The sequence below is a fragment of the Hippoglossus hippoglossus genome, chromosome 13, assembly GCF_009819705.1.
Source record: "Hippoglossus hippoglossus isolate fHipHip1 chromosome 13, fHipHip1.pri, whole genome shotgun sequence".
NCBI classification, from domain to species: Eukaryota; Metazoa; Chordata; class Actinopteri; order Pleuronectiformes; family Pleuronectidae; genus Hippoglossus; species Hippoglossus hippoglossus.
The window spans coordinates 20,346,183-20,371,242 of NC_047163.1; the positions used below are offsets into that span (position 1 = coordinate 20,346,183).

Here is a 25,060-nt window from a genome sequence, read left to right on the forward strand (position 1 = left end):
CAGTTACTCCATCATGTCAGCAGACCCACCGTGACCTCCTTGCCCAGGTTGGCTTCTGCCAGCACCTTCTTCATGCCCTCATTGCTGCCCACCAGCCAGATTTTAGCCTCCACGGGTTGGTTGGTGATTGGCCAGTCTCCGGCCTGCAGCTCGTACCAGATTGTGCTGAACAAGACACAACGTAAAAGTCAGATCGGGAAATTTGGCGACTGTGAAACCACCTCATGAACCAGATTCTCCTTCACTAGATGTTACATCAAATTTAGGAGACACAGGGAAATACAGCTTTCAGAAAATGTGAACATACACTGAGGGATACAAGTTTAAGTGTTATCAACATCAGTCCGTACCCAAATGCATAAACATCTGCAGCTTTGGAGAAAGGCAGCTGGTCCTCCTCCACCTCTGGGCTCATCTGCCGAACAATCTCTGGAGCCAGGTAGTAGATCCAGCCCTGGGGTATCCTCAACACGTTCTTCCTTCTAAACACACACGTGAACACACACTCAGTACACGCAGTTATGAAGATAGCAACTGATCCAGAAGTAGTTGTAATATTCCTTTGCTTGACTCCTACCTGCCTTCCTGTACCACGCCAGACATCCCAAACAGGCCGAAGTCTGTGATGACAACCTTGTTGGTGTCATAGAAGACGTTCTTAGACTTCAGGTCCTTGTGGATGATGCCTTTAGCATGAAGATAACCCATTCCCTGTAGAAGAGAGGGATTTCCTTAACACAACATATTTCTTATGAGGATGATGAGTCGTAGCTTAGGAGGAAAGACCTCTTTATTGATATCACGTAGTTAAACAAATAACAACATACTTCATCATTTCACTTATCAGCGCCACGTTATCATAGGTATCAGAGAGAGAAAGTGAATGTGAAAGACACTGTGTCTACTCCGATGAAAGAAGGAAATGGCCTCATTGGGGAGGCGGAAATGTTATGTTGTGGTCGACTGCAAGAAACATTGCAAGATTTTGGATCCAGAAGGAAAGGGTTCACCTTGCTGCGTATCTCCCTTCATTTTTCTTTACTGTCATAATATTTAAAGGGGACATAGCATGCAAATTCCACTTTGTTAGTGCTTCTACAGGTTAATGTGGGTATCTGGCATGTCTACCAACCCAAAAACTCTGGGGAAAAAACACTCGCGCGTTTTGTTATAGTTCCTCTAAGTCAGAAACGTCATGCTTGAGCGACTCGATTGCGCTTCCTGGGTTTTGTGTCGTAACAAGGAACTGGAAGTCTCCCTACATGGTCTTGGTCCACCCCCCCCCACTCGTTACTTCCGGGTTTACACCGGAGGCAGCGAAGCGCCGTTCCCAAGCACGCAGCCGGGCTGTTCACACGGGACGAGCATTTCTCCGCTGGTCAGCCCGCGATTCACTCACATGTGGCATTTGTCTGGATCGTTGGGACTGGGAGGCTGCAGCAGCTGCTCGGGAGCGACCGCTCGCTCTCCCGTGCGTGAGCTGGAATTTGTGTCACGCCACACAGCCAGCAGTGTGGAGGACTTCCGCAGTGTTCAGCGCTACTGTAACCCCCGAACCCCGACATTCAACGGGTACAACAACAAGCGGAGAAAGCAGAATCGCAGGCTGACCTTATATATACAGTCTATGGGGCTGACCAGCGCGGAGAAATGCTCGTCCCGTGTGAACAGCCAGGCGGCTGCGCGCTTGAGAACGGCGGTCTTCGATACTGCCAGCTGTGTGGAAGACTTCCGCAGTGTTCAGCTCTACTGTACGCCGGGGTACAGTAGTTACGCCGGGTTACAGTAGTTACGCCGGGGTACACCGGACGCGGAAGCGCCGCTGCGAGGCAGCGCAGCGCCGTTCTCCAGCGCGCAGCCGCCTGGCTGTTCACACGGGACGTGCATTTCTCCGCTGGTCAGCCCCATAGACTGTATATATAAGGTCAGCCCGCGATTCTGCTTTCTCCGCTTGTTGTTGTACCCGTTGAATGTCGGGGTTCGGGGGTAAATGATGGTCTTTATACCCCCCCCACCTCTCTTTCTCTCTCTGTCTGTCTGCTTGTGTGCTTGTAGTGGATGGGCAGAGGGGGACATTTAATTATGTGATTGGGAAAATTAAAACTCCAGGACAACAAGGGGAATACAAAGTATGGGATGCATATTTGATAATTTATATCATATAAAATATGTAATTTATATCGTTTAAAATCATGGGGGGAGAGGGGGGAGGGGGGAGCTGGCTCATTAGCATTTAAAGGAACAGGCACTCAAAACAGGTCACTCTGTGGAGGGCTGTTTTATACAGGGTAAAAAGGGTGCTGTTTTATATGATCCTTGTGGTATTTTGACCAAAGTATGTTACAGACATTTCATTAAGACCCCAAGGAACCATATCAACTTGTGGTAAAATGGGCATGCTATGTCCCCTTTAAATAATATAATATAATAGTAACATAAAATTACGACATACATTTTTTTCAATATAACCAATAATAAACATTTGACCATACTGGATTCTTGATATTGATATTTAAGGGTTGATTAGAAAAAGAACACGATGACCTACAAAGTGCTCTTTAACATATACATATACTCTACTGACTGTTTGAGAAGCTTTTTACCACAATGCCCTGTTTCCAAGTCCTAAACAGGTCAGTAGGAACTCAAAGGAGAAAGGACAGGAGCCATTGAATTCTAAACAACCTCATTTATCTCTTTACATCTATGTCTTGTTATCAGACAACATACTGGGAATGCCATCCATGATAAATCTCTACACTAAAAAACATCTGATGGTATCAGGCTTTAATGCATTGTTATGTAATATTGAGTTCCTTCAAATGATCACGTGTGACATGCATCTGTTGTTTTTTGGTTGATTTAATCCATCTCACACAGTCTGACAGCAGCTGGAGTGTTGCTCACCTTCACGATCTCCTGTGCAATCTGTCTGGTTTTATTGATGTCCAGCATGTGACCTCTTTCCCTCACAACAGAGTAGAGAGTGAACCCTTTACAGAAACTGCAGACAGAACACAAGGAGCCCTGTCAGTAAAAGTGAGTTCAATACTCCACATCACACATGATAATACATAAAAACATCCCGTGGCACAAACATACATGTGTGACTGGAACTGTACTGGAAATTAGGGGGAAACAGCAGAGTGGATTTCTATTTGATTTCTGATCTGATGAGTCATGCGGCTGCACCTGGTGATGATGGCGAGGTGGGGCGGAGCCATGCAGGCGCCCATGAACAGGACCACATTCTCGTGCCTGGTCTGCCTGTAGTTCATCACCTCCTTCTTGAAGAGCTTCAGGTGATCCTCGTTGTTTCCGTCAACCTCCAGGAGGCGGATGGCCACCTCACCGTGCCAGCGACCCTTGTGCACCTTCCCCCAGCGACCCTGTTCAGTCACATTAAGTCAAATGTGTCAGCTGTGTTGGAGCCAAATGTTGATAATGTATAGCATCTCCATCTTTACCTTGCCAATAAGCTCTCCCAGCTGCAGCTGCTCATATGGGATGTCCCACTCCTGCAGGTAGATGCTGTTCTGGCTGGCTTTACGAGAGATTTGGCCTCTCCAGCGGCCTGCGGTCCCACGACGACATATGGCAGACGGCAGGTCCTCGAGTCCGTCCTCATCCCCCTCCTCATTGGGATAGTTGTTGTTACTGCTGCCCCGGTCAGCTGCTTCCTCATCCTCAGCCTCCTCCTCCTGAGACACACGGCAGAATTAGGGGAATGAACACAGACTTTTAGGGCGTCTTCAGTTTTGGTTTCCCATTGAAACAAGACACATTTACATCCTGTCGTCACTTAGTCTGGGGCTGCGTCTACCTATACACTGATTGGTTTGTAGACAGGTGAAAAAAGTATGAATGGAGACTATGAATGATATTCCTTATCGTTGCCACTGCAATATCATTATGGTTTTACTACCAGTGAAATGAACGTCTTCAGAGCCTGTAGTAGCAATTTGTCCTCAAACTTGATTAGAAAGAAAAGCCAAACAGCCACAGAGGCACCTGAGGAGTGACTCTTATGCAGGGTATAAAAAGTCAATTGTCTAGGCAGGCCTCACGTTGTGTGTGGTTTATTTCTCCATTTCTCCAGCAAACATACAAACAGAAAGTAATGGCGTCTACTGTCTCTCTTGCCCTGGTAGAAAACCATTAACCCCATCCGGTACCTGGCTGCCTATGCCCACCTACCCATGTAAATATATAACCACCTGGTGCCCAGCACCTTCAAAACAAAAGCATAAACCAACAAAAATAACTAACATAATATTTCTAAAGGCATAATCTAACGTGTAAAACAAAACAAAAAACTAAACACTACAGAAAACAGTAAATAGCTCAAACAGAGGCAAAGATTATAATCAATCATGTGTGTCTTCGTTTTCTTCTTCTATTGTTTAATGCTGTCTAAACTTCCTGCAACTGGTCCGAAAGTCTGAACTATCAAAACAAATAAGTTTAGTGCAATTGAACTGAACCATGGTTCAGTTGGATCCTGACCGAGACCACCTGAGCTTGTCCAGAGTGCTTCACTACAGAGCGCTGACAGGACAGTCAGTGGCACATAACGATTTGTGAAACAAAGCAGCCAAGCAAATAATGTTTTTCACATTTTCTTTTTGTTGATACACACCCTTTCCTGTTCTGTGGCTGGTCGCTGAGTCTCAGTGACGCCCCCCTGAGACACTCTGAAAGAAAATCAGAAGAATTAGCAGCTGACAAAATCATTATATTTGCAGTGGGATTACTTACACACCAGAAGGACTTAAATATGGTCAGATATTCATATGAGTTACAATTTAAAAACAAACACAATCTATTTTAACGAATAACACACAGATCACTGTAATACTCCTGTAATATCATATATTAAATACATGGGTCAACTATTTACAGTGTAGGTAAAAAAAAAAGGCTAATGACGTAAGAGAGAATTTAGAATTATAAAATGTTGATTTGCGTAAAGCGAGTTTTACTGTGGTACACAGAAGTTTTCGTTTTCTGTGTTTGCCAAATGATGTTGGACTAATTATCAAATCCAAGGTTTTTTCACCAGCACTGTGAATGTTTGATGAGTATGATCCGTAAAGACATGGACGATTATAGTATCGTGTCTGAGAGACAGGCCATTTCACAGGGTAAAAACAAACCTTTCAGTGCCATCTAGTGGACAGACTGTGTAATGAAGACCATTTCTAAATGACCTTTGACTTTGGTTCAGTGTGGCACGTGTAGTATGTAGTGGATGGAAGTGTTTTACTGAGTGTCTGTATCAGTGTCTCTTACCCAGACTCATGGCAGCTGCCAGAATGGAGAGAAGCAGGAGCATGTGTGGAAGCAGAGACATCTGTTGGAAAACACACAGAGCTTCAGAACACTGCACTAATACAAGAGTAATGCTCATCATTCACAAATGCTGCTTATTGTTAATACTTTACTGTTTTACTTTGTGAATGAATTTCAAACTAAAGATACAGCATACTAGTGTGGACACCAATGAGCAAATTACATATTAAGTTCGTTTCTCAAGTCAAAAGAAAAATCAATCAATCTATTCTCACATATTAATGTCCTGTTGACATATTGAATGAGAGAGAATGTCACAATTAACGAGCTATCAAGAGGGATGGATTTTTGGTCGTTAGGGTTTCCACTTACAAATCCCTTGCTGCACATGTCTCTCTCCTTCAGAACTAACAAAGCATCTCATTTCTCTTTATTATCTCTTGAATGCTGTCTCAACTTCATGCAATTGTTCTGAAAGTCAGAAAAAAAAAAAGATGTCACACTGCAAATGAACTGAACCTTGGTTCAGGTTGTTCTGGACCAACACCACCTCTTTTGGTCTAAATAATGGTCCGTGGGTCCCGATCGTGGTCAGAGACACCGTTCACATTTATTGTGTTGGTTAAACTGAAAAGTCCAAAAGGTCCGAACCTCATACCGCTTTGTTTTCAGCTCACATTTTTACATCTGCTGTGTCAGTCTCTACATGAAACTTATCCTACATTTGCCTTTCTAACTTCGTATGTGTCTTCTTTTTTTTTAACAAAGAGCATAAGCACCACAGCACAAAACCAAATATGCGGGCTACTTTAATGACAGGCAACATTTTAGAGAATAAAACATGTAGAGTTGTCAGTTTATCACGTCGGCCTGGCTAAAGGCAATCATTATAGTTTTACAGAGGATCTAATGGTCGGTTTCAGAGGTGTTGGTTCATCTTTATGGTTATTCTATAGGCTGATAAACTGTACTGCGTTATAAAGTGAGATGTTTGAATCTCCCGGTTTAACCTGTTCAAGACTTACAGACAGGGTAAACACACTGCTCTGAACAGTGAACCCTGCTGCCATGACACAAGGCCTCAGTGTACATGAGGGACACCAGTGACACGGCAACCGCGCTCACCTGGGAAGCGGAAGCGGTTGTCGCAGGAGCCCCGCGGTGAGGCGTTGTGTGGAGGGGTGGTGCTGACACTCGGGTTGTTACTCTGCTGGAAATGTGCTGGGGAGGAAGGTGTGGAGGAGGTGGCTGACGATGGGTTACTGCTGGAATCCAACTGGTTTAAATTGGGGGGTGGCTCCTGTCAACGCACACACACACACACCACACACACAGTATGTTTTCAATGCACTCACCTCATCTCTGCTCTATATTTCTAATCTTTACCCGAACAAGCGTCTTGAGGCCAGAGCAGATTTAAAAGCATATAAATGTAGTAAAAACTCTTCTTACCCTTTTGGTTAATGCCTTTGGTAAAGTGCCCCACTGCAGTGGGATCTCCGCTATGAGATCGATGCGATTATTGATGTCTGATGGCACGGATTCTGCCCTGCGCATCCTTGGCACTACAAGTCAGATTAAAGCATTAACGTGATTTTACATCAGCAAATGTGTTGAATGTGTTCAATAATGTCACATAGACACTCAAGGGCATAACACATACAAATCACTGACTGGTTACAGAGTAATGATTAGTCCACAGACACGACTGACTAACTTGAGATGTTATGGTAAAACACAGCAACACAACACAACTGAATTAAAAATGGAAGAAAACGATAAAGTGAATGAAAAAAAAAAAGAGATGATGATGTTGCTTACATGTGAGAAATGATATCCGACATGAGGGAGCATCTTTGGTGCATTTGTTGTGGCACTTTAACCTGTGAACACATGGATGATGACGTGCACTGATGACACCGTAACATGCAGTATTATGATCACACATGGTGGGGGGGGGGGGTCCTATTTAAGGTCTCTTACTTGCAGTGCTTGCACTTGACACCAAACATCATGCTCCTGTGACACACTTGGCACATCTGGGAGAGCCAAGACTTGGTTGAAAACCTACAAAGGACAGAAGACCAATGAAAAGCCATCATAAAGACACTGTCCTCTAACACGTGATGAGGATTTATACACATGACAAACAAGAGTTAAGGAGTAAAACCTGAACTCAACCTACCCTTGTGTTTTAGGCCTTATAATTATGCCCCTGAGGCTGTTGTGAATGACCGATCAAAGTAATGATTTTACATACAATGCTAATGATTTGGTGAGTAGTGACAGACTGGATTTAGTTTGATTTGTCTGATTCCAGCATTTATTCATTGCTACAGTAACAGAACAATACTTTGATATTCTTATTGCTTTATGGTTGATTGATTTTAGTATTTTTTTAATGTGATATTTAGTGAAATCAGTGCTAATTCCTTGAGTTTGATTTCTTGCCTGGTTCATTTATTTGAGTTGGCGGGACGAATTGTGTTTATAATTTGTCCGTCTTTCCATCTTATTCTTGTTAACATTATATCTTAAGAATGCCTTGAGGGAATGTCTACAAATTTGGTACCAATATTCAGTTTGACTCAAAGATAAACTATTTAGATTTTGGTGGTAAAAGCTCAAAGGTCAAAGGTCAAGGTCACTTTGAGCTCACAGAGTGATATCTTTCCCTTGTGAACTGGATATCTCCGGGACACCTCCATGGAGTCCTTTCATATACACTTGTTCACTTGGACACATCGATGAACTGACTAGAACTTCAAATGCTTGACCAGTTATTCTGGTCATTTGGACTCAAAGATGAACTGCTTACATGTCAGTGGTCAGTGGTGAACTCATATGAGTCTGGAAATAAAAATGTATGCAGACTGAATCTGAAAATCACTTTAAAATCTGACCCTCAGTTTAGTAGTGATGCTGTGAGACGATGTTAACGTCTGGAATTAATGTTGATCATTACAGGGGCTTTATTAATAAGCAACTGCCACGTTCACAATATCAACTTAAATGGTAATGATAATTTCAGTGGCCAAAACAATTAATTAGAGTTCCAGTGTGTAAGATTTAGGTGAAAGTGATCCATTGGCAGAAATTGAATATAAATATAGCATTATATTTTCTTTACCCTAGAATGGGGGTTTGTAAAAAAAGCTGGCCTCAAAATGCAACCAAATCCTTTTCATAACGCAGCTATGTCACACAGCTGGATGCAGAGGCAAGATTCATATTAAAACCTTCACAGTCTGGTAAAATAAACATTGGGTTAGACCGAGCGCTCTGCAATGTTCACATTCCTGCGTTCTAACAACACGGATGACCGTACTCCACAGAGGTTCATACCAGAGGGCTCAGAGCGAGGGCTCAGCGAGTCACGCTGTCTGCCCCACGTCGACTGTCGCAGGGAGTTCACAGGAAACCACAGCAACGATAGCAGGACATTCCAAAACAGTTTGTGGGCCAGTTTGTTTGTACAACCATCCAACAGACAGCTAATTAGTCCCTGTGGGTTCATCTCAAACACATCACAGAGACTAGTGAAGAAAAATGGCTGTTTTGCATCTGTAAGGATTTTACACTTAAATGTCATAGTTAGTCCTCCTCAACCTGTTCAGTCTCCTGACCTCTGTCACCTTTCACACCATGGACTGTATATAAAGATTGATGTCATGACCGCTCCCCAAAAGTGAAGCCAAAGCCTCTTGTTCGCCATCTGGTGGCTGGCTGCAGTATAGGACATGGACCAAATTAAAAGGTCATAGATGGTTTCTGTTATTTTAGGTAATTCTTATCACAGTCATGTATGTTCTATCTATTCTATTCAGGTGAGTTATTTGATGCTGTAAAAAAGAGATGAAACATCATGATTGACACCTGTGACCAACTCGCACTTGGTCGCGTGCCTGTATCAACGGGACCTCGATTCATTTCTGCATAGTGGGAGGAAGTGGAGACGTGTCGTCCATCTTTACATTCAGTCTTACATTCTGTCACACACAGCCCACACTCACAAAAAATCAATGGACACATCAATCACAGTGTCCTCAGCATTATGTACAGTAACTATCACTTTCTTTACTCCAGACAAGGCAGGCGGCCTGTTGAGGCGATGGTGACTGACCTGTGTGTTATGGCCAGGCCAATGTCTCTCCTCATTGTCTGAGGGGAACTTCTGTGCATGGTCACATCTGCGAGGAGCAGAAAAACACAACAGCAAACGTGTGAAAATGAAACAGAATCACAGAATTATCCAGCACCAGTCTCTTAACTCACTGTCCAGCAGGGTGGGGACGGCTGGCATCATGTATGGGGCTGAGGCGGGGACAGGGCCGGGTGTCCGGGCAGACAGCAGCGGCGAGCGCAGCGCCGGATCCTCAGGATTGTTCCCAGAGCCGTTGATGTGAAGGGCGGCCAGCACTTTGTTCCTCTTACAGGTCCTGCAGAGACAGAGAGCAACTGGCACTTAATGCAGGGTCTCAGATACTGCAGTCCACTTTATCTCTGTGACACAAGTCAACTGTGCAATGCAAATCACTGACTACATGTCAGTAGTAAAATGTGAACATTGGTGTAATAGGTTGTATGATTTGTCTTCCTTCAGTTAAGAACCACTTAATGACATCTATCCATCTATTATCTACACTTCTTATCCTTTAAGGGCCGCAGGGGGAGCTGTAGCCAATCCCAGCTGACATTGGGTGAGAGGTGGGCTACACCCGGTCACCAGTGCATCGCAGGGCCAACATATAGACACAATCAGCCATTCACTCTCATATTCACACCAACAGTAACTTTAGAGTCACCTAACCCCAGTCTACATGTCTCTGACAGTGGGAGGAAGCCAGAGAAAACCCATGTTAAGTGGAAATCTGCCTGTTAAGATATCTGTCATAAAGACATGACTGTAGTATTAGTAGTATAAAAACCCACTTGTGTGAGGCAGGTTCCTCGATGCGATTGGCCAGCTGCGACTCTTGACACCTGCTTCTCGCCAGTGCGATGAGGGGGAGGAGCTGCAGCAGCTTTCGGGAAGGTAGCGGTGACGTGTGGGAGGCCCTGGCGGTGCGCGTCTTTGACGTTTGGGTGGCCGGAGGGGTGCTTGGGTCCAGGGTGAAGACATCGGGTGTTTCGTCAGGTGACACGTATGGTCTCTGATTGTCTGAACAAGGTGCCACTGATATGGAGATGGAGTGGCCGCGGGGACCAGTAGGTTGCGGGGCCGAGTCGGAGTCAGACCTTTGGTCGCATCCTGGAGTCAAAGAGGGAAGGCCACATATAAGCAACAACAGGAAAAAAGGTTATGTTCATATTTGTCAAATTGTGAATTCAAATATATCTGCAATAATTCCATTTAAAATTGAATCCAGTTCACAGCTCACGCTCTTTCACTGCAACTGTTGTACTGTGTTTCACTACTTTCTTGACAAGTGATTTAAAACAACATCACATACACTCTACAGTATAATATGTATTGCATACTAAAAGACCTTATGAAATCTGGGTCTTCCACTGCATTGGGAGAAATCAGTGAGATCCACCACCCACCCAAAGTAAGGAAGCTAATTATTTTTTTTCAACTATAGAAAAACACTTACTGTCTAGAAGGCCATGTTTGAAAGCAGAAGAAAACTAAATCCACAGAGTTTGCTTTCAGAGATTAAGTAAGGAAACCTTGCAAATTTCAGACTAATCACTTCGAAGAAAAGCTGCTAATAAAAACATTCCACATATTAATAAAGACTTCAGATCCTTTATCATTACAGATTAATCTGAAATCAACAATTTCCAAGTCAAGAAGTGCACAGACCTATGCAGAAATTGCCTTTGCATGGTCAAATGAAGCTGCTGGGGGTCCCTTTGTGGACTGGATTTCACTACCCGTCACTTTACATTGTAACCACCTTAAGGAGGGATGTCTTGATGTGCCAGTATGGACAGGAGGGACTGAGACGGCTTGTGAGGCCATTTGATTCAGTTGAAAGCTCCGGGAGACAATATTAGTTGAACCTTGAGCTGAGACAGTTAAAGGGGATATTATGGAGGAAAACCTTTGTTGATGTGTACTTAAGTGGAGCAAATATCTTTTTATATATTTTCAATTAATTAAATAACTACAAATGGCACAGAGTAAAAATGAGAGGCTTTTAGGTGACGATAGTTGCTATGGTGGGTTGATGATAATCCTGCTTTAAATGTTAAAACCCTTGTTTGAATAAAAAAAAACAATTTCTAAATATGATAAACATAAAACCTGTATGGCCGATGAATATATCAAATATTAATCCATCAAAAATAAGATTAAACGTAATGAGTAAATCGACCTTATTTATTTTTATACACTTTTGAAGGCCAGTGTTCTCTGCACACCTGTTTCATCGGCACTCTTCAGACAGGAGAGGGCAGCAGTGAGGCGAGAACGATCCTCCGAGTTGGAGCCCAGGCGTCTCATTGTGTCCTGCAGCTCAGAGCTGGACATCTGCAGCAAACCGTCCAACGAGAGCTTCCGTGCTGCAGCCTGCACGAGGACAAGGAGGAAATGTTTAACACTGACTTTAAAGGGTGAGACACACGTTTATGTGCTTCTCCTCTTTGCTTGTGAGGATAAATATCCTCTACGCAGGTGGTGATCTGTCAATGCATCCGTCACGATCATATGTATTGAAGTTGTTACAAACCGTCTGAAGAACCATGGGGGCAACGTCACACACACAGGAAACACAGCATTTACCAGTGTTTGTTATAGTTCAGCAAACTGCCACAGAGTCTGATATATAATTGAAGCCTCAACAATCATCATGGAAGTGGAACTGGAACTCTGACACTAAACTGTAAGAGGCTTTTCCCCAGTTCCACTCCTTTCACCTATGCTGAAAGATACAAACTCACAGAGCAGAAAATAAGACACAATCCCTGTAGTAGGTGTGAGCCCTACACACTATACATGTCTGACACACAGTATGGATCATGTGCATGAAGCAACAACAACACCTGCTTTTCATGAGACCCAGACTGAAGAGAACGTCAGCACAGTGTTGGCTGTGAGTGAGCCCCTGGTAGATGAGCATGGAAGCTGTCATTTAGCTCACATCATAACAAGGTATTGTAGCTTCCCAGTGTAAAACCACCACATGTATAATATGTTCCACAACCATGCAGAGTAAAGCACCACACAACGATGCTGGGAAGACAACAACAATGAATGACAGGGTTTATTAGTAATTCAGAAGCATTTTAACGTCTACTAATCTCTGTATTGTGAGTAAAGCGTTGGTCGGACCCCTCAGTGATTGTAGACAGATCGTAGACTTCAATACGTTTACATAACCTTACTCAGTGAGCATCAATCCATGAGATGCATGTATCTGTAAGAACCAAGTATGTATCAATTTGACCAAATATTTGCTCATTTTGACTTTATGTGTGTTTCTTGTCTCTGCATGGGATGCAAGTAGCGAACAGTATAGTATAGTGTCCTGTAGCTTGTTCTCTCTCCCTCCCTCTCTCTGCAGGTATCTCTGACTCCAGAGCTGCAGGGTCCAGGTCCTGACTATTATTATCATTAGTTTTATTATGATTATAAAAAAACTAAAACTAATATTGGTGCCACATCTATAAATATCACTATCATTTTCATTATAACAACCAGTTTAAACAATTAAACAGCTGTTCCTGGTCTCCCTCTCCTCTCTTTTCCACCCACCTCTCCTCTCGCCCCCATTTTTTCTCCGCTCACCCCAACCTGTCGAGGCAGATGGCCGTCCACACTGCCTCGACAGGTTCTAGAGGTTTCTTCCAGTTAAAATTGTTTTTTTTCACTCCAGTCACCAATGTGCTTGTTCCTTGTGGGAAATGTAGGTTGTGTCTATACTTTTCTCTAAAATGTCTCAACCTTTCTTTGTAAACTGCCTTGAGATATGATGAGATATGAAGTTATGGTACAAATAAAACTGGATACATCAATGTGGGCCAACAAGACACCACTCATCCCTTCTCTGCTTGACACCAAAATACAATTTATTTATTATTATTTAAACATATAGATCGACAACTTGACATCAGCGACATGGTTCTCGTGCACCTGACGGGACGAATACTTTGACCAAGATGATGCAAGTGAATCTGCTGATCGTACGATCAGTCATGTAAAAACGCTGAGGATGAGGAGCACCAGCAGGCATCTGCCAGACAGCTGGAACAGAAAAAACTATAGCGACCAGTGTAGCTAGTTCACAGCTACATCTAACAATCAATACACGTAGAAAATGTGTCCACACTCGTTTCTCTACATCTCTTTAAGATACATTTGAGTGGTAGGTGTCACTCAAAACATAGGTTTTAGGGCAGGTTTATGTCCCTTGTTATTTTTTGGCATTTGTGTATGTTTGGTGATAGTACACACACACACAGACAGAGACAGAGAGACAGAGAGAGAGACAGAGAGAGAGAGAGAGAGAGAGAGAGAGAGAGAGAGAGAGCTATGACAAGGATGTTGTGGTACAACACCAAAAATGACACAGACAAACATGTCAACTTGGAAAGGCAACGCGATTCAAGAGCTTTAGACGATAAGGGCCAACACTGATACGGATGTGCTGCAAACAAAAACACGTCATTTCTGCAGCATCATTTTCACGTCATATCCTGCCGCCTGCATTCTCCACCCAGAGTTTCCTGTAGTTAACATGTATCACCCAGATAATCTCCTGCACTGCTTCGTATATATGAAAGGCAAACTCTGGAAAATGTTTGGACACTTGGGTGTGGACATCAGTTCATGTCTGAAAATGTCTTTACTGTGCTAGAGTGCTGTCACCACACAAGACCAACATGTTATCTTATAAAGTTGACTAACATCATAGTTAAATCAACAAACTAAGACATCCTCACTTTTCTAATTCCTAATTTTATCCCCTTCACTTTCACAGTTTTACATTCGATGCTGTCTGAGATACGATCAAGCACAAATTCGGACCCTGTATCTACACCTGTGTTGACCAACTATTGAGCAAGTTGCTCACTGACCATCCACCCAGACTAAGTAGAACTGTCCAACTGGAGTGGAAGAAGACGTGGCCCTGTCCTGCTTCTGGTTGGCCTGCTAACGGCTAATATTAGCCAGGCTATGATGCTAACCAGTGCTTTGAAGTCGACAGGGCTGAGGGGAGAGTCACTCAGGCCCACAGCTCATGTTCTTGTACCCGCTTGTTGCAGCTACTGGAGCAAAGTTAATGTGAAACGCTGAAGCAAAGTTAATCAGTTATCTGTTGTTGAGAACGCATTATTATTGTTCAGAAAAATTCAGTTTAATTAATATTATGAATGTTAATGAATTAATTTTGCCAAACATTTGCCTGCTCTACAAACCTGCTTCCACTAAGGTCAAGAATTCTCTTTAGGAATCAGCTGATGACAATTCAGATCTTGTGGTCTCAACTGACTGAGGATTTAAAAAATGCAGCCAGATGAAGCGGAGCAAAGTTATGAAAGGTTTCAAATGTCAGTTTTTGACATTTCCACTTAATGGTCGTTAAGAAATTGCCATTAAGGAGAACAAGGGGCAAAACTTTCAGTTAAAACTGTAAGTCTTCCTGTAAAAAGGCAAAGCCGTGACTGTGAAGGAGCTGCAGGAGGGTTTATCTGAGCCAGGAGCCGTGGTGCATTGTTGCAGCGTTGATACAAAGGGAACTTTACCTCTGACCTCTTCACAAAACGCCTCAAGTCTGCAAAGAAACATCTGCATGTGTCAGAGTTATTTTGGAAACAAGTGCCCAGGACAGATGAAGGTAAGACCAAACTTTTTGACCACACTTACTACAGGTGTGTTTGGAGAAAGAAGAAGCAATAAGAGCTGAATTAGTGCACAAACATTTGCACAAGTCACAATTATCCTTCTCTGCTTTTTAACATAATAAAATAGAAAGTGAATTAAAGGTTTCTGCTGAATGCCATGTTTTTATTCAGAAATAAAGTCTGTTTATATTTAAAACAAGACATAACGGGTCTAAAATGTGGCGCAGGTGAGGATTGAGATTGAGATGTCAAACTATTTCCTTGTATGTCACAGGACAAGCTTCAACAGAGATAATGTGAGTGGAGAAGGGAGGACATTCTAACATGTGACTTATCTGACACAGAAAAAAGGTATTTGAACCTTTTGGATTTATCTGTTTGGAATTGAACTAGATTTAAAGGAACACGGCCCCGATTTAGATTTTGTTTAGTAAAGAAAAAACATCTTTGACTTCTGACTTGATCCGAGACTGATTCCCAGAATTGGCTGGCAAACTGTGAAGACAAGTTTACTCTTCACTGCTTCTAATTTACTGGAATGTGTTTTCTCAACCTTCTGTGTCTGGTGTGCGTGTGTGTGTGTGTTTAATGAAAAGAATAGGGAAACGAATTGGCTCAATGGCTTAATATCCTGGCAACTGGCTGCCTCCTACATTGTGTCCAGTGTCCATGGTAAGCGACAGGGACAGGCTGGGATATGTGAACTATGTGATTTATCTGGGAGACAATGTTGTCTCTGAATTTGAGGTTTTCCCCAATTAAATCAACATTAGAGTCTAAATATCCAGATACCATAAATGTATACTCACACACATATATAGATATAGATGGATATATAGTCAACAAAACATTATCCCACATGTTTTAGTTTGAATTTGATTGAATTTTAAATTTTAGTTTTTTATTTATTTAATAAAAATAAAAATTGCTAAATGTTTACTCACAACAGCCACTCTTACTGATAGGCGGGGGCTGCAAATAAAAATGACACCCTCTGCCAGACTGTATATAAAGATGGACGGCATGACGGCTCCCCAACTGTGAAGCCAAAGCCTCTTGATCACCACCTGGAGGCTGGCTGCAGTACAAGTCACAAACTCTGGCTTCTCCTCAAATGTCAAAGTACACATCAAATTATATTTTTCTCAAAGATTGACAGCTGAGATTGTTGAGATCACATTGACTTTCACCACCAAAATCGAATCAAACCCTTGAGGTGAAGTAAATGAAATTCCCTCAAGGTGTTCATGAGAAATCACGTTCCTGAGAATGAGTCAGATTGACAAACAGAAAACATAAAGCCGTGGACCAGGGTTCTCATTGACTTTGACTGGTGTGTTTACAGCAACCAACAAATCCTGTGTAGTGAACCTGTGGCTGCTCTAATTTAATCAATTTTCTGCTTCTGAAGGAGCTTTAACAACTTTAAACTCTATATAAACTGTAGCCCTTTGTAATTGAAAGGTGCTAACAGTAAGTAAATTCACCGTTGTGCCATAAGACACTAAGTAAACTATTCCGTACATCGGTCTGTTGACTGACACACTATAATAACAAGATAATTATTACTTTTAGTTTGTGCATTTTTGAGGAGGCAACTAGAAGGACGCCTGGAGAACGCATACCTCCACCAAAGGCTATCCCTCAATCTCGCCATGTTAAAGAAAATTTATTGGGTTCCTCCCTGGGTCATGCCACACCCCTCAATAATATCTTCTGGAATCGGTTCATAATCTTGCTGACAGACAGGACAGACAGACAGCAATGTAAACATAACCTCCATGGTGGAGATAATTATGTAATCCATTGAGGCCTGTTTGGATTAGAATTTTAAAATCAGGTGCATCAATACATACGTGTACAGAGGAGATAGATGTTTTATGCACTTCCAAAATCTATTTAATGGTTTAGCTCCTTAGGTCAAGAGGAAGACTTAAGTGTATTGGTGGATGAGTCAAAGTGTGAACTATCAGCCACTTTGTGCTAAAGCTGAATACTACATCCACTCTAAACCTGCATTTCCAGCAAAGTGTTTCACATTCATACTCTACAAGCTAGCATTTGTTCATCATAAATGTTTTAGATCTTGAGTGTTGTAGAAACACATTTAGAGTCAGAGTCTGTGCAGTACCAATCAGGTAGCAAGGTCCTGCCGATGTAGACACTCGACCAATCGTGAGTCAGTCTCAGCTGTCAATCCCGACATTTCACCCTATTTAAAACCAAACTTTGCACTTGAACAGACAATGTTGGGAAGGTGCAGTTTATGACCTGTACTGCAGCCAGCCACTAGGGGGCATTTGAGAAAACGTTGCTTCACTATTAGGGAGCTGTCATGTTGTCCATCTTTATGTACAACCTACATTCTAACCCACTCAGTAGTCATTACTATATTATAATATGAGTAATCAGTAATCATTCAATACAGTAATTCTGTACTACATTATACAAAGTAGGCTAATTAGTGCATTATTACAGGGGTACTCCGCAATTAGTAGAGAGACAGAAGAAGAGTAGAAGAGACTAAATGAAAAACAATACAAGGATTGCTGTCGAGGCTGGTGACAACCCTGGAACATGATACGCAGGAATAAACCAGATGTACCCACTAAGGATTTCCTTATATTAACTCAAGGGTGTGCAACAATATAGTTTTGTGACAGAATTTTTACTCCAGACATTTTCCTTTCACAAATACCAGGCACAGTGTAACTGCTATAAAGTATAAGTATTGCATTCATAAAATTCACCTGCATGTGACTGTACCGATAGCTACATGTAATAATGTAATAATGACTTCTGTTGGTTAGGTGACTGTCTTGACGGGAGCTGCGGTGGGTGTGATACCATAGCAACATGTGTGCATGCATGTAGTGCATGTATACATATGTTGTTGACCGACCGGCTGCTGACCAGAAGTTCCAACTTCACAGCAGCTCCATGAACATGTGCCTGACACGAGCTGGGTGCTTCAGAATAAAAGCACAGTGGTTCCAATTACATTTATTTCATTATAACAGCACTTTATTTAACTAACAGGACTTCTGTATTGGCCTATGACCCACTGACCTAAAGTGACAATGGCTCAATGATGCTGCTGAAATAAATCTGACTGACTGATGAGTGATATGTATTTGGAAATATGACTCATGGCATGCATGGTCTCTAAAAGTGTATAATTCAACTTTTACCTCATGGGTTGGTTTAAATTTAACTAAATTACAACATAACAGCAATAGTTGTAAAATCACAATACACATCAAACTGGTACAAAAGTCCCATGACAATATCAAACTGGGAGATAAGTGTATAATCCCAGCCCTGAGTCAACATGTTCCATCAAGTCCAGATGAGTGGAAACTCATTTTTAACAGCTTCTTATTGATATACAGTAAACCAGATTTGATTTTCTTGATACAATTATGATTTCCAGTTAACTCTGCCTCTTTAAAAAAATAAAAAGCTTCACACGTTGCGCGGTTGAGGCATACCAATACCTGGGAAGTGCCTGGGCATGCCTGAGCTGCCTGGGCTGAAAGTGGACTAAAGCCCAAAAATGAAATGAAGGAAAGAGGGAGAAGCTTCGACAGCAAGTTAGGACACTGACTGCAACAGAAATGATAGGAGGAGAAGACTTCTTTTTACACCATGAAGGTAAGTCCCACTGAAAACAGCCTCAACCAAAACACTGAGCCCTCCTCTGACACTAATAAGTGGTTTCTAACACAAATAGAAAGAAACAAACAGTAAAGCACACACAATGAATGATCGGGTTAGAGTCCACATTAACCTTAATTAGGCATGTGGGTTTTGGATATACTGTACGTCTCCACCTCACATGCAAATACAAAGCTGTCCAGAAGCTCACCACTGGCACCACTGATACACACACGACACAAACAGCTGAACAAACAGATGACAAACACACACACACACACACACACACACAGATATTGTAAGTGCCTGAGACAGCAGCAATGAGGAAGTGAAGGAAACACCTTTCCTGACGCTCTGATCACACGCTACACACCCTAAGCTGGCAGACAGACACAGTACATAGAGGTTTGGGATTGTACGTTACCATGTGGTTGACAGTATCTACTCGACACAGAGGCCCCTGCTCTCATAATTCAGGCTCTGTCACAGAATAATCCATGAGCGCAGCAAGCTGCAGGGAAACACACTGTCAGAAAGCCAACAGATCTTCCCAGTGCCGTTATCACACTCCCTGTTTTGTTTCCTCCCTCCCTCTTTCTTATCCCCTCCCCTCTCCTCTCCTCTCCCTCTCCCTCTCTCTCTCTCTCAGCAGGTCTTTCAAGATAGTGATTCCAGTCAGACTTCCTGACATGTCAATGCTGGGCTTCAGGCGGCCAGTGGCGACCGACCGTGGGGCGCCATGCTCCCTCTGGGAAAGAGCGGGTTCATTTACTTTGGGATCTTATTTTAGTTACATCTTGGGTTTAACAGCTGGGTGTGAGGTTTGTTTAGTGAGCTGCTCTCTAAATGTCTGTGGGAACTGATAGTGAGTGCCTCTCCCTTTGATTTGTTTTTAAATGAGTATTATGTACGCAATACTTTGGAATGGGTCAGGGTGTCTGTGGGACTCTGAATCTTCTGTTTGACAGTAAAAGCTGATATGTAAGGTCGACAGCCTGGGACAACATTGTTTTAGGGAAAGACTGAAGAGACTGATCCACAGCAGGTGCACAGTGTCTGATCGGTCTCACTCTAAACTGAACAGAGAGGCAACTGCACCATGTATCCTACGTTTTCCCCACTCTGTTATATAAATATGAAATAATCGGTTAAAGGTTCAGTGTGTAGAATTTAGTGACATCTATTGGTGAAATTGCATGTTGCAGCTGAATAGCCCTCACCTCACCCTCCCCTTTCAAACATGAAAGAGAACATGTCGCAGCCTGTCATAAAAACATGGCGGCCTCCGTAGAGAGGAACTGCTCCCGATGGAAATATGAAGTATTAAATATAAAATGCCCATTCTAGGGTAAAGAAAACAACAATTCATACAATTGTCTATGGTGCAGAGTGAAGTTCCAGAAACTTTGTGTTCATCCTACCAGGCTGCATTGTATAGTCAATGTTTTTCATAAGATAAAACTGAATTTACTGTATTACTGTTCACGTGTGTGGTTTATATATAAGTTTTAATGATTTAATGAACTGGTGGTTTTTTTTCATAAATTGCAGGTCCGCTTTTTCAGAGGTCCTTTACGCAACTAACACAATCCTCAGACTCAAGTTCACAACTTTTCAGCTGGATATAAAGCATTACCGCAACAAAATGAACATTGTGCTTTTACTTTGAAGACAACTTGCCAAAGAGGTCGCAATTCTATGAATGTTCCTGCCAAGATGGAGATGAGAACCAGTGAATGTCTGTGTCCAATGTGGTGACCGTTAGCACACTGCCCCACCCCCACTGACTCCTAGAGTGCTGGTCATCTGTTTATTCAATTTGTATTAATGTTGAATGTATCACTTCTCCAAATCGCACCAAAGTTCGCACTGTACTTCCCTGGGCCATTTCCCTTGAAATTAGAAGGTAGATGTTTCGAGTTAGGAAATACATTATTATACATTGCTGCGGATATACACACTCAATATAAAGCAGCCCGAGATAAATATATTTGATCATTTGTTTTTTTCATATAGTTTATTAAGCAAGGCTTTATTATTCTTTTTGAGTTAAGTTCAGCGAGAGATGTTCAGGGTGGCAGCGACATAAACGTAATAGTTCTTGTTCATTTGCTTGAATATTTGATTTAAATTATTTATAGTTTTTTAGAACAGGTGGCCATTGATTTTCTGGCAATCGACTAATTGATTATTTAAGTAATTGTTGCAATGAAGCAAACAATATTATCTTTTTCATCTTAAACCATTTAAAGCCATCCTGGCAATGAGAAACATTTATACAAACCCATCGCTTTTCTGGCTCCTCAGTGACTTTCCATTTCTACAGCTGCTGACTGTAACCTACTGTTATTGCCAGGATGAATTCCTTCATACAAGGGGTATGAGGAAAGGACTCAGAATGATGCTGTCTATGAATGGTTGTGTCTATTAGATTGTGTCCATGGGTTTTTCACTGCTTTAGTGAGATCAAAAAAGGGGAACTTGTATCTCAAAGCAGTAAAACTAAGAAATATGACAAGTAAGATTTTCCATTTCTTCCTATTGTAGTGAAACAAGGTGCTGAGTCAGCACAGAGATAGGGATGAGTTGCTGAGATATATGGAAACTTTTTGGATGCATAAGCTTCAGAGGAGACTCAAATAATGAAGTTTCTTTCGTCCTTTCTTGAACACATGCACACAAGTTGAGGGTTGAGTTTGCTGCTTTTATTTCGTTTAAACATAGATTTGAGCACTGATTCCTCTGTATTATCATATGAATTTGGGCTGCAACATACAATAACTTGTTTGATGCAATTGATGCATTGTTTAGAACAATGAAAAGTGCCCCTACAGATTTTCCACAAGCCAGAGGTGACATTATCAGATTTCTTGTTTTGTTTGGATTACCATTAAAACACACTGTGCAGCACCTGACACACAATTTCCCTCATGTAGTTCATCAAAACACTGCATGATCTTATTACATGCCATTATGCAGAGGAACAGCCTCCAGCCACCATCATAACCATCAATCACACGTTATTATGACCTGCTGATGTCATGTTAATATTGTGGGAACATGTCTGATCCCAGCTCCGTCCCTTAGGGCATTGCTCACCTCTCCCACAGTAATGCACGACAGGAAGGCACATGCAAACCACGGATATGCAAATATGAATTTTATGAAAATAAAAATCAACACCCAATTGACTGCTTTCTTATCTCCTGAATCCTTATTCATATTGTACAGAAGAGATAGAAAGAGGAAACTGGGTAATAATAATTTGAAAGTTCAGAACATACACATACAAATGACCCTGCTTCTGACCTCTAGAGGCAACAAAGTCCATTACACCTTACAAATCTAAAGGGTTTAGACAACAGCATACTGCTTACACACTCGTTGCTCCCTGACAAATGTTTTAATAGCTTAGATAGAAGAAGATAGAAGCTAGAAAAGAGGTTGTGCTCGCAAACATTTTCCTCATTTTCAATAAATTTCCTGATAAGTTGACGTTGACTAAAAGATTCCCATCACAGGGTCCCCACACAAGCAATGCAAATACAAAACGTACCCACACGATGCATTTAACTGAGCTGAAAAGTCACACACATTTATAGCTGCTAACAAATAGAGCCTACGTAGATGTGGTCAACGAAAGCTGACAGCACCCTGTGTCACCTATTATAATCTTCTTCTGCTCAGTGACCAAACATTCCTGCAGCCTGACTCAGGGTGAAGCGCGCGCTACACAGTCCACAGCATAACCACTCGTATGGGTCAGGGCTGCAGAGTGTGCAGGCTCCAACCTGAACCAGTGAAACTAACACCAGTGACACATGAACAATACCGTGGTTCATTTTATTCAACAACTGAGCACAAATTAGGAAAGGTTATATTACAGTGTTGACATGACAAACCAGCTTTACTAGAAACGGGGAACTGCATTCTGTTGAGTTGAGGAGTTGTTGTGCGAAAATACAGCAGCAGAGCAGCAGCAACTGCGTCAGTGGTCTACAGAGATCTTCAGACATTATACTGAGTATATTGATTGTATCACATGTTTTGGCAGCGTTCAGAGCCCAAAACACACAGTTTTAAGCGTAAAACATAAGAAAATATGACTTGAAGTGGAAAAACACACTTTGTGAGTTTTTTCTTATAGTTGAATTCATGAAAAATAATTTGCACCTTTGCCCAGCTCTTGGTCTGGTACGAGCACTAACTTATGGTGGCTAATATTAGTGGGAGCAAATGGTAGCTTTCAATGCTATGTGACTAACATGACTACTGTGCGTAGGGCCCAGCACACAATCACTGTAGGTAAACTAGTCAAATGGAAGATGTAAGACTTACAGCATGAAAATACGCTTTGGGTCGCATTCATTTGCTTGTAGCGTAAAGTAAAGCATGAGGCAGCGTGTGGACAGCTGGATTGTTTCAAACAGAAGCATATCGGTTCTGTCAGACATGACAACTGAAGCCATAATTAAATATTAAACTTAACCCTTTAAACCAAGTGTCCATTTCAATGGACGGCATTGGACACGACAGTAACTTCCTGTCGGTACGTTACGAGACAGGCCAGCGTGGCCGGGGCTAGCTGGTTAGCATGCTAACTTAGAAGTGAAGTAACATTGGTGTTGCTTTGCACAGCTGAAGGCAGGAGGTTAAAGTGGGTGAAGTTTGATGCTGACCTCAACATTTCTGCTAGATAGGTGCGTAAACAGCTGATACCAACGGTTAACAGAAGCAAGAACTTCACATACAGCGACTCTAAGCTCCATTTGGTTCAAATATGAGCCAATACATGATTGGTGGACCGGTTTTGTGGGGCCAAGGACAATTCTACTCTAATACTTTATCTGAGTATTAGCATTTTATGTTACTTGGTACGTAGCATAAAATGCTAACATGCACTCCTGCTATATTCTACAGCATTTACTATCCGATGCCTTGACAATAATTCAGTTAATACAGATTTTACATACAACAGATTCAGTGATTTTGTAAATTATGACACACTATTATCAATTTAACCACATAACAGTATATAATGTAGTTATTATTTGTTCCACCTCTACCAAATCCAACATTAAAATGCAGCTTATACACAAACGCATTAATGATGATCCAATATAGAGTGTAACACTGTAAAAAGGACTGCCTTTTATTTAAGATACAAGTATGACCTTAAGATCTTTTCTAATAATCAAGTGTTTTTTGTGGGAAACACTTATACAAAAATACCTGAAAACTTCTTTCACCAACAATTAAGAAAAAAAATGTTTGGAGAACATATAGTAAATGGCTAAATCTTTAAATGTTTTCTTACAAACAGTTTCCTCCTTTCATCTATTTAATCATTTGGACAACCGCACATTAAGAATCATTACTAAACGTGTTGGATTTAGCCAGAGGGAAGATTTCACTCTGTCTGTTGTCCTTGGCCAGATGTTCCATAGGCAGCGGCACTAAAACAACCTGCATGCAACTGAGTATGAGATCATAGAACACGACTAACTCTCAAAGTCGAATTTAAGGTTTACTTGTGGTCCTACCTCAGTGTCCTACATGTGATCCTGTGAGGTTTGGTAAAGTCCAGCTGCTCCCATGAGGGCTGACGGTCAGCCTGAGTGTCTCCTGCACTCTGCTGCTCTGTGCCTCTGAGCCCACCTGTTGCTTCCTCCTCAACACTGTGTCAGGGGAAAAGACTGAGTCACCCTGAGGCACAGCTCCAACCCTCCCTCCAGGGTTTGTGTGCACTATTGTTTACAAGGAGCTATCAAGTCTACCGAGCTCTGTGTGGATCACACAACATTAGTGTGTGTGTGTGTCTGTGTGTGTGTTGGTATGTGCAAAGGCTGGTTTGGGTGTGTATAAATAGCACACTGGGGAGGGACAGAGGATTGCAGTGCAGCTGACTCAACACATTCTAGTTTGGGTGAGTGCTCATCACGCAGAGCAGTCGGGCTGGTGCTTTTCAAAACATTGCAGGACTTTGTCCAACCAACGCACTGCAGCGCATAATCACCAGACCTCGTTACAACAGGGAAAGAATTCACTGAATTTGAACTTATCCAAGGTGGTGATCAACAAGCTGTGTGATGTGTTTTCAGTACAAGATGGCACCAAGATTTAAAAAAGGTCAATACTACTGGTTAACAGCGACTGTAGAACTGGAGCAAGGGTTATATTAACACTGTAAAATACTGTCAACGATGTCAGACTGTATACTACTAGATGGAAGTTATGAGTGGGCAGCAGTGACACATCTGGATGAATAAGATCAAGTCTTAAAAGGGTTTTCTTTGTTACGATCATGTTATAATTACAT

The 25,060-nt window shown here is 42.0% G+C and overlaps 1 protein-coding gene across 4 annotated transcripts in view; it reads right to left on the reverse strand.

The window, feature by feature from the left end:
* The window catches only part of LOC117772799 (kinase suppressor of Ras 1-like), a 36,318-nt gene that overhangs the window by 1,330 nt on the left and 9,928 nt on the right, over positions 1 to 25,060 (reverse strand). For 2 of the 4 annotated variants that reach the window (XM_034604275.1, XM_034604278.1), the window contains 16 exons: positions 11,662 to 11,809; positions 10,225 to 10,543; positions 9,568 to 9,731; positions 9,416 to 9,482; positions 7,276 to 7,359; positions 7,114 to 7,175; positions 6,745 to 6,857; positions 6,418 to 6,592; positions 5,293 to 5,353; positions 4,637 to 4,694; positions 3,468 to 3,704; positions 3,193 to 3,389; positions 2,908 to 3,004; positions 578 to 711; positions 351 to 482; positions 30 to 165 (listed from right to left, as the gene is read on the reverse strand). In XM_034604275.1, the coding sequence (XP_034460166.1) occupies positions 30 to 165; positions 351 to 482; positions 578 to 711; positions 2,908 to 3,004; positions 3,193 to 3,389; positions 3,468 to 3,704; positions 4,637 to 4,694; positions 5,293 to 5,353; positions 6,418 to 6,592; positions 6,745 to 6,857; positions 7,114 to 7,175; positions 7,276 to 7,359; positions 9,416 to 9,482; positions 9,568 to 9,731; positions 10,225 to 10,543; positions 11,662 to 11,809 (2,184 nt within the window). Of the gene's footprint in view, positions 1 to 29; positions 166 to 350; positions 483 to 577; positions 712 to 2,907; positions 3,005 to 3,192; positions 3,390 to 3,467; positions 3,705 to 4,636; positions 4,695 to 5,292; positions 5,354 to 6,417; positions 6,593 to 6,744; positions 6,858 to 7,113; positions 7,176 to 7,275; positions 7,360 to 9,415; positions 9,483 to 9,567; positions 9,732 to 10,224; positions 10,544 to 11,661; positions 11,810 to 19,165; positions 19,308 to 24,247; positions 24,420 to 25,060 lie in introns of those variants that run through there. The other 2 variants (XM_034604277.1, XM_034604276.1) reach the window with 2 other exon arrangements.